The sequence below is a fragment of the Dipteris shenzhenensis genome, chromosome 26 (assembly GCF_047967505.1).
Source record: "Dipteris shenzhenensis isolate YYH24624 ecotype China chromosome 26, Dip_SZ_1.0, whole genome shotgun sequence".
NCBI classification, from domain to species: domain Eukaryota; kingdom Viridiplantae; phylum Streptophyta; class Polypodiopsida; order Gleicheniales; family Dipteridaceae; genus Dipteris; species Dipteris shenzhenensis.
In genome coordinates, this window is record NC_141621.1 from 32,082,356 (window position 1) to 32,094,965 (window position 12,610).

At 43.5% G+C, this 12,610-nt stretch overlaps 1 protein-coding gene across 1 annotated transcript; it reads left to right on the forward strand.

Annotated features, from left to right (window-relative positions):
- Positions 1-4,394: 4,394 nt before the first annotated feature.
- LOC147884963 (pentatricopeptide repeat-containing protein At5g27110-like) lies at positions 4,395-8,145 on the forward strand. The gene is made up of 7 exons (XM_087397807.1): positions 4,395-4,465; positions 4,722-4,785; positions 4,887-4,946; positions 5,049-5,128; positions 5,235-5,308; positions 5,417-5,494; positions 5,582-8,145. The coding sequence occupies exons 5-7, from the start codon at positions 5,306-5,308 to the stop codon at positions 7,739-7,741; spliced, it is 2,241 nt and encodes a 746-aa protein (XP_087253933.1). The 5' UTR covers positions 4,395-4,465; positions 4,722-4,785; positions 4,887-4,946; positions 5,049-5,128; positions 5,235-5,305; the 3' UTR covers positions 7,742-8,145.
- Positions 8,146-12,610: the final 4,465 nt, after the last annotated feature.

Below are 12,610 nucleotides of genomic sequence, written 5' to 3' on the forward strand. Positions count from 1 at the left end.
CATATCTGTTAGGGGTTTTTGCCAAGATAAACTCTTTGTTCTCTACTCTTGTTCTAATAGCTACAAGGGTTATAGTTTTTTTGGTTGTGGATTTGGATATGCTTTGTATTATAGAATGCAATGCTATGTATTTGGGTTCACTAGTTAAAGTCATCATGCCTTAGAGCAAGGAGCTATTGGGACTATATATGATTACCCACATAGAATCAATGAGTTGGGAGCCCATCAAAGCATTGAAAGATAACCATGGAGCTAGCCATACATATAAAACTAATTATTAGGGGGGGTTAAAGAGGCTACTACAAGTGTTTGTAAAAAGAGAGAACCTTTGGACTTTAGCCATTACCATTGCGAATACTACTTCAGAGCAAAAGGCATGCATTAGATATATAATTAAATTCAAATCAATCAAAGCCCCAATTCTTAATATTGCACCTTTAACAAATTTCAACCCTATGATCTAGCATTGTATACCCTTGTTCCATATGATAATTCTTGAAATGAGGTTAAGGATACACATGATAAAAAATTCTCATCACATAGTGATGAGGAAATTAATCTCCTTGCTTGTGCACATAAATGTCCTAAAAAAGCTCACAACAATGCTGATTGAAAGAACCTCTAGTGCCCCAAGTGTGGGTCATCGCTGTCTTGGACTAGCTTCCTAGCCCACAACTTGGCATGTCCCACCGACTTGGATTGCCCCTTGGTTCCAATGCCATAACACACCTCTTCTTAGATGACCATTCTTCCCCAAAGGTCACTTGTTGTACAAATACATGCCATATAAAGGATACCAAAAGGAGTTTTATCATGTTGCTAATGCCAAACCAAGAGCAAGCAATCATCAAAGTAACTCCATAACCTCAAAGGCAAGCTCAAATAACACAAAAAGGCAAGAAAGTCAATAGCCCTTCTTCATCAACTGCTTTACTTCTTAGCTTCATTGCGCACAACTCATAAAGAATATGTATTATGCTAGTCCTCAAACAATTTATTAGAATGTGAATGTCCATTGTGGGTTGAAGAGATTCTAAATAAAGAAGAGAAGTAGGCCTCAAACAATTTATTATAATGTAAATGTTCATCTTGATAATTCTAGTATAAAATCTTATCCTTCTTCTAATGTGTTGTGGTTGAAGAGATTACGAATAAAGAAATAGAGCGAAAAGAGAATATCTGTATGCCTTAAAACGTTTGAAATGAAGATTGTGTGCATAAGAAAACAATTGAGAAGCCACTTGGAGATCTTAAGAAAATACACAGAGCATGACTTTAAGTATTTTCTTAAATATTAGTGAAACTTTAAAATTTTAAGGACAAGTTTCAAATCTTGGTAAGTGTTCCGTAAAAGAGCACCAAGGTTAAGGTTGATAGTGCTACCTCAACCTTGTGGGGCCTTCCAAGAAGAAAGGGGAGCCGCTCCACTCCCACAAGAAAACACTTCTCCTTGTAGAGGCTGCCTGTGACTGTCGTTGCATAGTCTTCCAGATGGCTATCAAGGTGTGTACCGTGTCTGTTTAGATACTAGCCAATGAATGAGTTGAGAACCATCCAAAGTGTTTGTACATCAGGATCTCCAAATATGCTAGAACATGACTCAACCATCTAGCATGACTCAACCATATGTTGTCGAATCGAAAGAGTTCGAGAAGAGTTATGTCTCTCATAAAATACCTGAGGTTCCGAAAGAGAGAACCACGCTACTGAACCCCAGGTCATGAAGAAAGGAGAACGCATAAAGGTGCTCAAAAGTCTTCCAAATGATCCTCGCTTGTCTACAGTCCCATAGGCAATGCTGAATATACTCATTAGCAGAACGGCATTGAGGACAAGCAGAATTTGTTCCAAACCTCGATCTCCATTGGTTCACTGCAATCCCTCCATGAATAGAGTGCCAAAAGAATTGAGTGATTTTCCTATTTCTTGGGGATTTCAAGAGACTCTTCCAAATGGATTTCTGTAGATAGGCAGAAATCTGAATTTTTTTCTAGTGAGGAGCTCTTGAGCTGGAACCTCTGGCAATACTAACTGTGTATCAAAAGAAGGGGAGGCTCTTCTCTCGGTGCCCTAGATCAATTGATTTTCACTCCCCGGGGTCCCAATAGATACCGTATGGGCACACCTCCATGAAGCCAAAGTCTACATGATCCCAGGGGAATGTGACCTGGGCTAGGGTTTAAGTACCATCTTGACTCCAAAAAACATTGTTCCACATGACCTACGACCTTGACAGGCTGAAATGCAATATGCAAAATAATATCATCCTGTCAATCTCCCCGAGTGAACAATGCTTGCAAAATGACATAATTTGGAAGTTTCAAGGTTTGCACAATGCTTGTTCACCACTTTTGAGGGCATCAGGCACTTGTAGGGTCACTCTTCCTGTCCCTATGAGGACATAAAAAGGTGTATTCCCAAGACTCTTGATGGATTGCAAGGTCACAATAGGTGTCTCATCCGCCCATGCAGTGCTTGTAATGGTCTTCGTAGCACCTTGGCACTAGATTGATAGCCACGCGTGGGTATTGATAAAGAGTCCAGAATTCACGGATTGAGATGCCCAGCTACTCCTTAGTGCATACATGTGCTTTTAGAGGCTTTGAAGTATCAGCTAAGGGAAACTGGATGGCCTTGCATGGGCATTAACTTGGGTCCAAATCATGTGTAAGTTCTGGGTTAAGGATGAGATGTTTTGTTCAATGCCAGGGTACAGCTGATGGCATGTATTAGTTTGGAGCTGCTGGGATGTCCATGCATGGGTATTGTTTTGGCGGTGCTGGTAGCTGAAGTTGTTTTCGGATGATTAAGGTGACCTTAGATCAATTTCAGGTTTAGTAGGCCCCTCCATGATGTCCATGCAAAGGTATGGACTATAAAGGTTGGTGAGATGGTGCAAATGAAGTTTCTGGCCCACCTCAATGAGAAGTGGTCCAGGTGTGCTGCAAAGGTTTGGGAGATGGTGCAAATGAAGTTTCTGGCCCACCTTAATGTCCACGTGAAGGCATTGACTACACCATCTTGGGGTACCAGCTGTCAGGTGTCAGAAGAATTCAAGTTTCGCAGCTGTTTGTCAGAATCGTAGGTCACCTTAGCCACGTGAGGACTGTGTTTTTGTGCTCCTGCAGTCAACAGTTCTGGTAGGAATCTGATCATTCTGATATTTTCATGCAAATTTTCCTGACTGTAATGCAAAACAGAGATGAAGAAGAAGCTAATCTACCTATCACACAAAAGCATGAAAAACATCTTTTTATGGTGTAATGATTTTCCAGTCAAATCACCTCGCATTGACCCCTATGATGTGATAACCTGAGTGTTTTCTGCTATTTTAAAGATTTCACAAGCTGAGCAATGATCTTAACTAACAACACATGAATTCCTATGTTAGTTCAACACTTCGCTAACCAAAGTGGTGGGCAGCGAGAGAGACAATGCGATACAAATGGAGAACCTTGCTCCATGGCAATGGCGCCAAAAATGTTAGGGGATTTCCTCAACGTGTTGTTTGGGAGCTTGAGGTTTACACCAATAGAGTGCTCACCACTACCCAACCCTCTTGGAAGGCATTCGATCATGAGAGTTGTCAAATGGGTCAAGTGTGCTCCCAGATTCTCACACACTAGGTCTCTACAAAAAAAGAACAATGAGGAGAGAGGGAGGAGCGTGAGCGTGGTGAAGGGGAAAGGGTACGTAGACGTAGCATGGCATAGAGGGAAGTGGAAGAACAACAAGAAAACATGACATCCAAAATGAATAGTGAAGGCAATGGGCTTAAGCTCCCAATTCAATTCCACAACAGAGAATGAGGGAATACTCCAGCCCACTGGGGCTCGTATGAGATCATCCTTTTGGTGTACTTTGTACCTTCTCCCATAGGCCCGTGAGGTCTTTTGCGGATGTTAATACATCTTTCTTTCTTTCTTTTCTCTCTGCAGTCTTTCATTCGCAGCAGACAGCCAGCAGTTTGTGGACAACATATGCCTCAGTCTCAGCCTCGAATAGTGCTCTCCATCAGCTCTTAAAAGCATCGTGGTCAAGATCATTGTCTGTGTTTTTTGGGCTTGTCTCTCGTATACGAAAGTTTCTATGACTTGTTTTCAGCACTCTTTTGAGTGTTCAGCATTGCCTTTAGTTCTCCAAAGATAAAAGCAAATACTCCTACATATTGTAGGGGGGGCCCTCAGTTATCAGGAACTCAATCTGGTGTTCCTCTCACATTCTCTTGCCTTACTCTCTTTCTCTCCCCCTCTCCATGAATTTCATTGAATGCTTGCTAAGATTTAAAGGTCTTACTGCATATGACACGATCTATAAACTTTTGCATGTTACATGGAACCCCCTATTAAAGGCCGTAACTGATGAGAAGGACGAACGATTTAGGTTACAATGCACCAAACTCAAGGATGCACGTGACAAGGCACCTCCTTCTTACATGGTAGCTTCTCATGGTACACCTATTAAGGTACCACCCCTTTGAACATTGGACTAGTGATAGACGAGGACTTGCCTGAGGGTGTTTGGTGTGACACTTGGCACAACTTGTTACTTGTGTGCCCTCTTAGTCACGTAACTCTGAGTGTTTCGATGTTGCACATCACAAGAGTCCTTGGGATCTCATTGGATGTGGGTAAAGGGGGCGTGAAGCTTGCTTAATGTGTAATTAAAGAGTCACTGATTTGAAGGTGGACCAATTGGAGAAAGCTTTATGTGACTTGAAGGCAGAGCATAGCATATGGGTGTGGTGGACTACTTTGTCCACCTACATGCAACGTATTTCAGAAGGTATTGCTAAAGAGGCCTCCTTTAAATGTCTCGAGGGCGATTCTAGGCCTTCTAGTTTTTCAATGCCTTGACTGTTTTTTGTATTGTATTCGTGCCGCCAGGACCTAGCCGGGGTTGGAACTCACGCACCCTCACATACACGTTCTCACCTTAACCACCAGGTTAGGAACCCTTTGGCTTGACTATTCTCACCTTTATCTGTCTTGCAACTGGTTTATGACTCTGTCTCACAGCTTTCATCTTTTTGCTGTTCTGATATGCAGACCGTACATTGATGGTAGATGATTATATGCTAAATTCTGTGGAAGGGCCTTTCATGTGATGGGAAAGTAGAATTAATGAGGTGAGTTTACATTGTTTGCATGAACTCTTTTTTTTGAGTACTTGTTACTTCGCTGCTGCCTTGGATTGCGTTACTTAGCATAGGAATGATGATGGTAAATTTGCAGGACGCCAACGCCACTTGTTGCTGGGTGGGCAGCTAAAAGTGGAGCCAACTGTGCATCTCTTCCTGCTGTGTATGGTATGAAAATTTGATTTTATCTTTTCTTCTTCGTCATGTTGGTTTTGCTTCAACTGGGTTGCTTTGTCTTCCATCTCATTGGTCTAAGCCTTTGAGGTATGCTTCTAGATGTGCCATCAACTGAGCACAGTGTGGAAGGAACATTCCAAAGGGTCTATTTCATGGCAGGCTAACAGAAGCAGCAAAGTAAGTGTCAAGCTGTAGGGATTTTGAAACCATTTTTATATTTGCCTAGTGGATGTTGCTTTACAATTTGAATTATTGAATTTCCAGGACAGTACAGACTCTCCAAAATGTAGGGATAAGGCCAACAAGGAACTCTTTTTGATAGACAACTCAAAGATTCCAAAATGGGTGAAAGTCACTCCAGAGAGGAAAACTCTCAGGACTGTGGGTGGGGGCAGCCTCCAAAGAGGCAGTCCTTATGGTGCAGGCAGAGCTAGAAATGCAGTCCACAAAAAGCTGCTTCAGCTGAGTGAAGTAAAAAGAATTCATGCACATAGTATGGATAGGGAGAATGAGTTTCAATTGTTGGATACATATGTGAAATGTGGCAGCATGGTGGATGCTCGCCTTTTATTTGACAGCATGCCGAAGCCTAATGCTGTCTCATGGAACATGATGATCCTGGGGTATGCAAAACAGGGGAAGGGTGGTCTGGCTTTGGAGTTGTATTCACAGATGCACCAGGAGGGTGTTCAACCCACTGATCGAACTTTTGTTGCTGCATTAAAGGCTTGTGGTAGCCTGGCAATGCTGGAGGAGAGGAAGCAAATTGACGGGAAAATTGTGAAACCAGGGTTGCTGGAGAAAGGCAGGGCCATTCACTTACAGGCAGTGAAGAGTGGCTTTGAGTCAGATGTGTTCGTGGGAACCATTTTGGTGGATATGTATGTTAAATGTGGGAGCATGGAGGATGCTCGGCATGTCTTTGATGTGTTGCCTGGTCGTGATGTGGTTTCATGGAATACCATGATTTCTGGGTATGCTCAGAAGGAAGAGAGTGTGCTGGCTTTGGAACTGTATGTACAGATGCAAAGTCAAGGTGTAAAACCAGATCACCTAACTTTTGACAGCACATTGAAGGCTTGCACTAGCCTGGCAGCACTTGAAAAGGGTAAAGATGTCCTTTGGAGATTTGTGACAATAGGGTGCTTGGAGAAAGGCAGAGCCATTCACTCCCAGGCGGTAAAAAGCGGTTTTGACTTGGATATACTTGTGGGTACCACTTTGGTGGATATGCATGTAAAATGTGGATTTGTGAAGGATGCACGGCATGTCTTTGACAACTTACCTCAGCGTGACGTGGTTTCCTGGACGTCCATGATCTCCGGGTATGCCCAGGAAGAAGAGGGTCTGCTGGCCTTGGATTTATGTGCCCGTATGTACCAGGAAGGAGTCATACCTAATAGTCTGACTCTTTCTGCCACATTAAAGGCTTGCAGTGGCCTGGCAGCATTGGAAGACCGGAAACAAGTGCAGGGGAAATTTTTAAAGACAGTGTGCCTAGAGAAAGGCAGAGCCATCCATTCACTAGCGGTGAAGAGTGGCTTTGAGTTCGATGTAGTTATGGGAACGACCTTGTTAGGTATGTATGCAAAATGTGGGAGCATGCATGATGCACAGCATGTCTTCGACAAGTTGCCTCTTTATAATGTGGTTTCATGGACTGAGATTATATGGGGATATGCTGAACAAGGAGAAAATGGGGAGGCTTTTAAATATTATGCACAAATGCAAGAGGAAGGTCTCCAAGCAAATAGCTTTACCTTTGTCAGCATACTAAAGGCATGTGGCAACACAGCAGCCTTGGAAAGTGGAAGAGAACTCCACATTGAAATTTGCAAGGCTGGACTTGAGACCACTGCAATTGTTGCAACCGCCCTTATTGACATGTACGGTAAATGTGGGACCATGGCTGATGCCCAGCAGTTATTTGATGCACTGCCCACAAGGGATTTCATAACATGGAATGCATTGATTACAGGTTATGCCCGTCAGGGAGAGAGTGGACTTGTTTTTCAGTTATTTGACAGAATGAGGCAGGAAGGTATACAACCAAACGAGGTAACCTTTCTTAGTGTTCTCACTGTATGCAGTCATGCAGGTCTACTGGAAAAGGGCCAGAAGTACTTCCATGTTATGAGCAAGCGACATGGCATTGTACCGACTATTGCGCACTATACGTGCATGGTTGATCTCCTTGCCCGGGTAGGCAAAATGGAGGAGGCAGTGGCAATGGTGAAGGAGATGCCTTTTCAACCTAATGTTGTGCTATGGCATGCTGTCTTGAGTGCTTGTCAAAAGTGGATGAATGTAGAGGCTGGAAGACGCATGTTTGAACAGGCAGTTGATTTGGAAGAGAAAAATGCTCCAGTGTATGTGTTGATGTCTAATATACATGCACACGCTCATGTTGGAGGATCCTTATAAAGTCTAGGAAAATGAGAAAGGTGTCTGGAGTATAGATGGTTTGCATGGAGCTGGGGGATTGAGATTGGTGGAATAGTGCATATATAGGTGGCGATGGATAAGATATATCCCCAAAGCAAACACACATGCACATGGGAAAGGTCTTTCTGTCAAAAGAAAGGAGGCCCAATTTGGACTTGTATTATGGATTGTGTGGGTAATTGAGAATTTCGATGTGACTTGGGTCTTAATAAAACATATTTGAGTGGCACACCCATGCATACCTGTCAAGGATTATGGCTTTGTAATGATTGTTACAAGGCCAAGTGGAAGGAGGCAGTGGCAATGCCAAAGATGCCCTCTTACTTTTTTTTTGTGTGTCATGGCCTGCTCTCTTGAGTGTTTGTCGAAAGGGAAAGAATGTAAGGTTGGAAGGCATGTGCTATATAGTGTAGATCTTGATGTTGACTATACATGGGCATCCTTGTCGGGAGGATCGTGATGAGCTCTAGATACTTTGGAAATAATTTTGATGCAGAAGCCAGTACAGAGCGGGGGAATTGATGTCACATTCCCAATGTGAAGATACGCATGCAAATTTGAAAGTTCGTTCAGTCAAGTTGAAGGAATGATATGTAACTTGGAGACTGTACCGATTCGGATGATGAAAGGAAGTTGTATTCTGTAGGAAAAGTGAGAAGCTGGCTGTTTGCAATAATTAATACATACATTATGTAAAAACCCTAGATGATTGTCTCAGAGCACAGCTTTGCAGGGATCCTTGTTTTCATGAATACATGCACATAAGCTTTTTTGGGGGACTATTGCTGACAAGATTGGGTCTGCAACAGTGTCATCTTCAGTTTCTGTAGAAATGGTGCTACTGAGAGGGGGTGAGGTGCTCACTGGGCCATGGTGATATTTTTTGGTGAAGCATACTTTGATTGACATTTGAACATGTCTGAGTCATGGATGGGCCAAATGAGTCAAGTGAAGGCAGAAGTTATGTACTGGTTGAATGCAGTCAAGTGGCCCTGGAGTCTGATTCACAGTAGGCTTTTTTATAACATGCAATGGTAATGAATCGTGTGAAAACGCAGCAAGACCTTCTTTAAACTGTATGTGAGAAGTGAATGCAATCCATGGAGAAGGGGATATAAGAGAGAGTAGGGTTTAGAGATAATAGCGACTACGCTAGATTGGTTCCCTGTACCCATGAAGGCCCCCTCCTACAATGTGTAGGAGTATTTGTTTTACTTTGGAGAACTGAATACACTGTGTGGGAAGACTCTCAATGAACGTGACATGAACACGAACAAAAGACTGCATTTGTATATGCAGGACAACCCAAACTGAGAGAACAAGCTGCAGGCACTGATCCAAAACTCCAATGCTGTCGACACCAAGATGTAAATATCTCTGTGGAGAAAACAAAATGCTGCATGTTGCTGTCCAGAAACCGCAGGTGTGTGCGTGAGTGAGTGCGTGTGGGGGGGAGAAAGAATGTTGAAGTAGTCTCGGATAATGCTCCACTGGTTGCCGCCATGCATATGCTGCTGCTGCGTGAGATTTGGCCCTCAAACATGGTCGAAATGAAGCTGATCTGATGGTTGAATGTCTGTTGCAACTAGAAGAGCCCCCTAGGTGGAGTACTAGAGTAGGTGATGAGGGGCTGAATGGAAGCGCAATTGGAAGGAAGTAGGGGGGCAGGAAAGCTGGAGCGACTGAGGCTGCAGAGGAACTGAATGAGGAGGATGGTGGGAGGTGCCTGTTTAAATAGGCAAGGGGTGGAGTTGTAGGGGGTTGGTTCCGTCTGGTTGGCCAGTCTTGTGTAGGGATCTGACCTATCTCAATTGGGCCGACCTATAGGGTTGCAGGTAGTTGGTCGGCTAACTATGGCTGACTGCCCTATGCCCCGTGCCCGGTTTTGGTCGCCTGTGGCCTTTCGCTTAGCTGCCCCTGCCCTCTAGAAGGGAGTTAATTTCTTGTCCTTGCTGTATGTTTCCCCTCCTTGAACTCCCTTCATGGTATGGAGTTAATTCCGAACTTTTGCTTCATAAATGTGCTTTAGGAACTCCCTTTCGCTTCTGTGTATATCTGTCAAAATTGCATATTGTCCTACCCTAGGCTAATGCACAGCACATTTCTCCAATGGGTATAAGGGGATGTGACTGACTGACTGACCCTAAGGTTCAGAGAATGACCTATGTAGCTCGTGTCTAACTCATCCTTGGACTAGGGCTTGCAATGGGGCAACGGCATACAATAAAAATGTCCTAACTAGGCACTACTGTTGTACATTGTATGCACTTGTGATGAGCCAGTGGATCACAATGCACCCTCGGAACAAGTACAATTGGCCAATGATGAGGACAATGAGAAGGATCAAATGCCATACTCCACAATGCCACCTAAACATGACATCATAACTTGGCAATAGGTGTATGGCCTCCAAGTAATCTGTCAAGCTCTGAGGGGTCCTAGAAGGACTCCTCGTCCAACCAAACTGTCTCACGGGCTTGGCAATCTCGAAATTCGGTGTAGAACTTCCAAATGCATTGAACTGACCCATGCTTCCACTTATGGAGTATAATCTGCTCCACTCTGTTCTAGCTCCATGACTTTTGACTCATTGATAACATCTAGTTGCTCTTTTTCTGAAATCTCGTTCATCGCTGGTCCAATGTAGGGCTGCAACTAGGATACGTGAAAGACATTATGCATTGTCCAGTTATTTGGACACTTTAACTTCATGCTAATGTCGTTGATCTTTTGAATGATGGGGTAAGAAAGTGCGGATCGTGCTCTCCTAGTGCAACGTGGAATTAGCAAAAGATCAAGGAGGATCAAACCATAGAAGAAACTCCATGAGAGACATACGGTAGGCAATACTCAATCTATTCCAATGTGTGTCAACCATACATGATAGGCCTCTTATATAGAGAGTGCCCTTTGAATAGTCAACATCTGTGAAATCCTCTAATCCACATCTCTCCTTGTGGATATTCTCAAACCACACCTTTACATTATGTAGTCCACATCATAGGGTGGCTACTTTAATACATTCCTTAGCCTCTAATTATGCGCTCATGGCACCACAACTCTCAACACCTCCTCTTGGTGCTGTGATCCTTTGGCTATTGCAAGGTGGTCAGAGGTGAGTTACAAGATCAAATCCTCCCCTGGGTGCTTACATGGCTACTCTCAGGTGGTTAGGTTTGATTTAGAAACATATGGGCTGAAGGTGGCAAGGATGTTGCTTCTCAATATTTGATGTTGATGTCGTTGTCTTCTTTGCTTGGTGTAGCTTGATGCATGATGCTTTGTTCTACCATGTGCCTTAATGCTTTATGTGTGGATGCCATGATTTGTGCTATGGTCATCTCATGCACTTGTGCTTTTGGCATGCTTTGTGCATTCATGCGTTGCTTTTCCATTTGTTGCAAAGGTCTTACCAATTGATTTCTTTCAATATTGGCAGTGTCTAATTGCTAACAATGATTCTGATTTGACAGGCATGTAGAGCTAAAAAAGACGATCACTTTTCCTTTTTGGAGTGCGTGCAAATTCTTCTTGGATTGAAAGTTATGGCTTGTCGAAGATTTTGTGAAGAAGAGAGGTCCAATTGATGATGTGGCACAGGGATTCACATGCAGCATTCCAAACTGTGCTTAGAAGGAAGCTGGGTGCTTAGTTGGCACTTATGATGACATGGCATTTTTACCTAACCAAACTTAGCTAACTGAAGGCTAAACAAATTTAATCAAGGTAGATTTTAATCTACCGTGGTTAGATTTTAGTCTACCTTGGTTTAAAAATCTAACCTAGGAAGGGACGGGTGGCAGAAATGCATCCTGAGGCGGCATCGACACAGCGATGGCGAATCCCAATCCGAGTCCTCGTTGTTCTTCATCGTTGTCAGCGGTTGTGGGAGGTCTGCTTGTGGGAGACTGGAGCGCTGGAGACGTTGAGATCTTTTGCAGGCCGTTTTTTGTTGTTGTTGTTGAGCGTCGCTTTTGGAGAGCGCTATCGTAGGAGGCGTCGAGAGCTGTTTGAGCGTTGTAGACGGGTTAGTGACGGTGGAGCTCGTGGCTGGAGCCTGGTGCGTGGTCGGTGAAGGGTCATTGAGGGTCGTGAGGTCTTTGTTGCTTGCTCTGTCTCTTAGGAATCTCTCAAGAAAAGATTTCCTCTCAGAAATATCACAAAACTCTCCGTATCTTTCCTTTCTCACTCGAAGTACAAAGGAAGAAGAACACTCTCTCTCACCATACATCTCTCAATCTCTCAAGAACGGAATTCTCTCGCGGATAGAATACTCAAGAAAAAACATGAGAAAACAGGATGTGCCTACAACTAATCAAGGAGAGCTAGACCTAAGCTCTGATACCATAAGAAAGTCTGGATCGTGCTCTCCTAGTGCAACATGGAATTAGCAAAAGATCAAGGGGGATCAAACCGTAGAAGAAACTCCATGAGAGACATACGGTAGGCAATACTCAATCTATTCCAATGTGTGCCAACCATACATGATAGGCCTCTTATATAGAGAGTGCCCTTTGAATAGTCAACATCTGTGGGATCCTCTGATCCACATCTCTCCTTGTGGATATCTTCAAACCACGTCTTCACATCATGTAGTCCACATCCTAGGGTGGTTACTTTAATACATTCCTTAGCACATACCTTAGCCTCTAATTATGTGCTCATGGCACCACAACTCTCAACATGGGGAAGGTTTGGAAATTATTGAAAGACATCTTTGGGCAATGCTTGTCAACTTGCTTTAGCCTCTGCTTGATGATGCACAAGTAAACTCAATCTCCCACTTTATAATTGACGTCTCAACAGGACCTGTTGGCCTGGCGAGTGTAGACTTCTTGTGCTTTAGCA

Excerpts from the sequence above, each read along its gene's own strand:
- LOC147884963 (XM_087397807.1), top strand. Across the intron at positions 5,495-5,581 it reads AGGCTAACAGAAGCAGCAAA|GACAGTACAGACTCTCCAAA; the intron begins GTAAGTGTCAAG and ends TTGAATTTCCAG.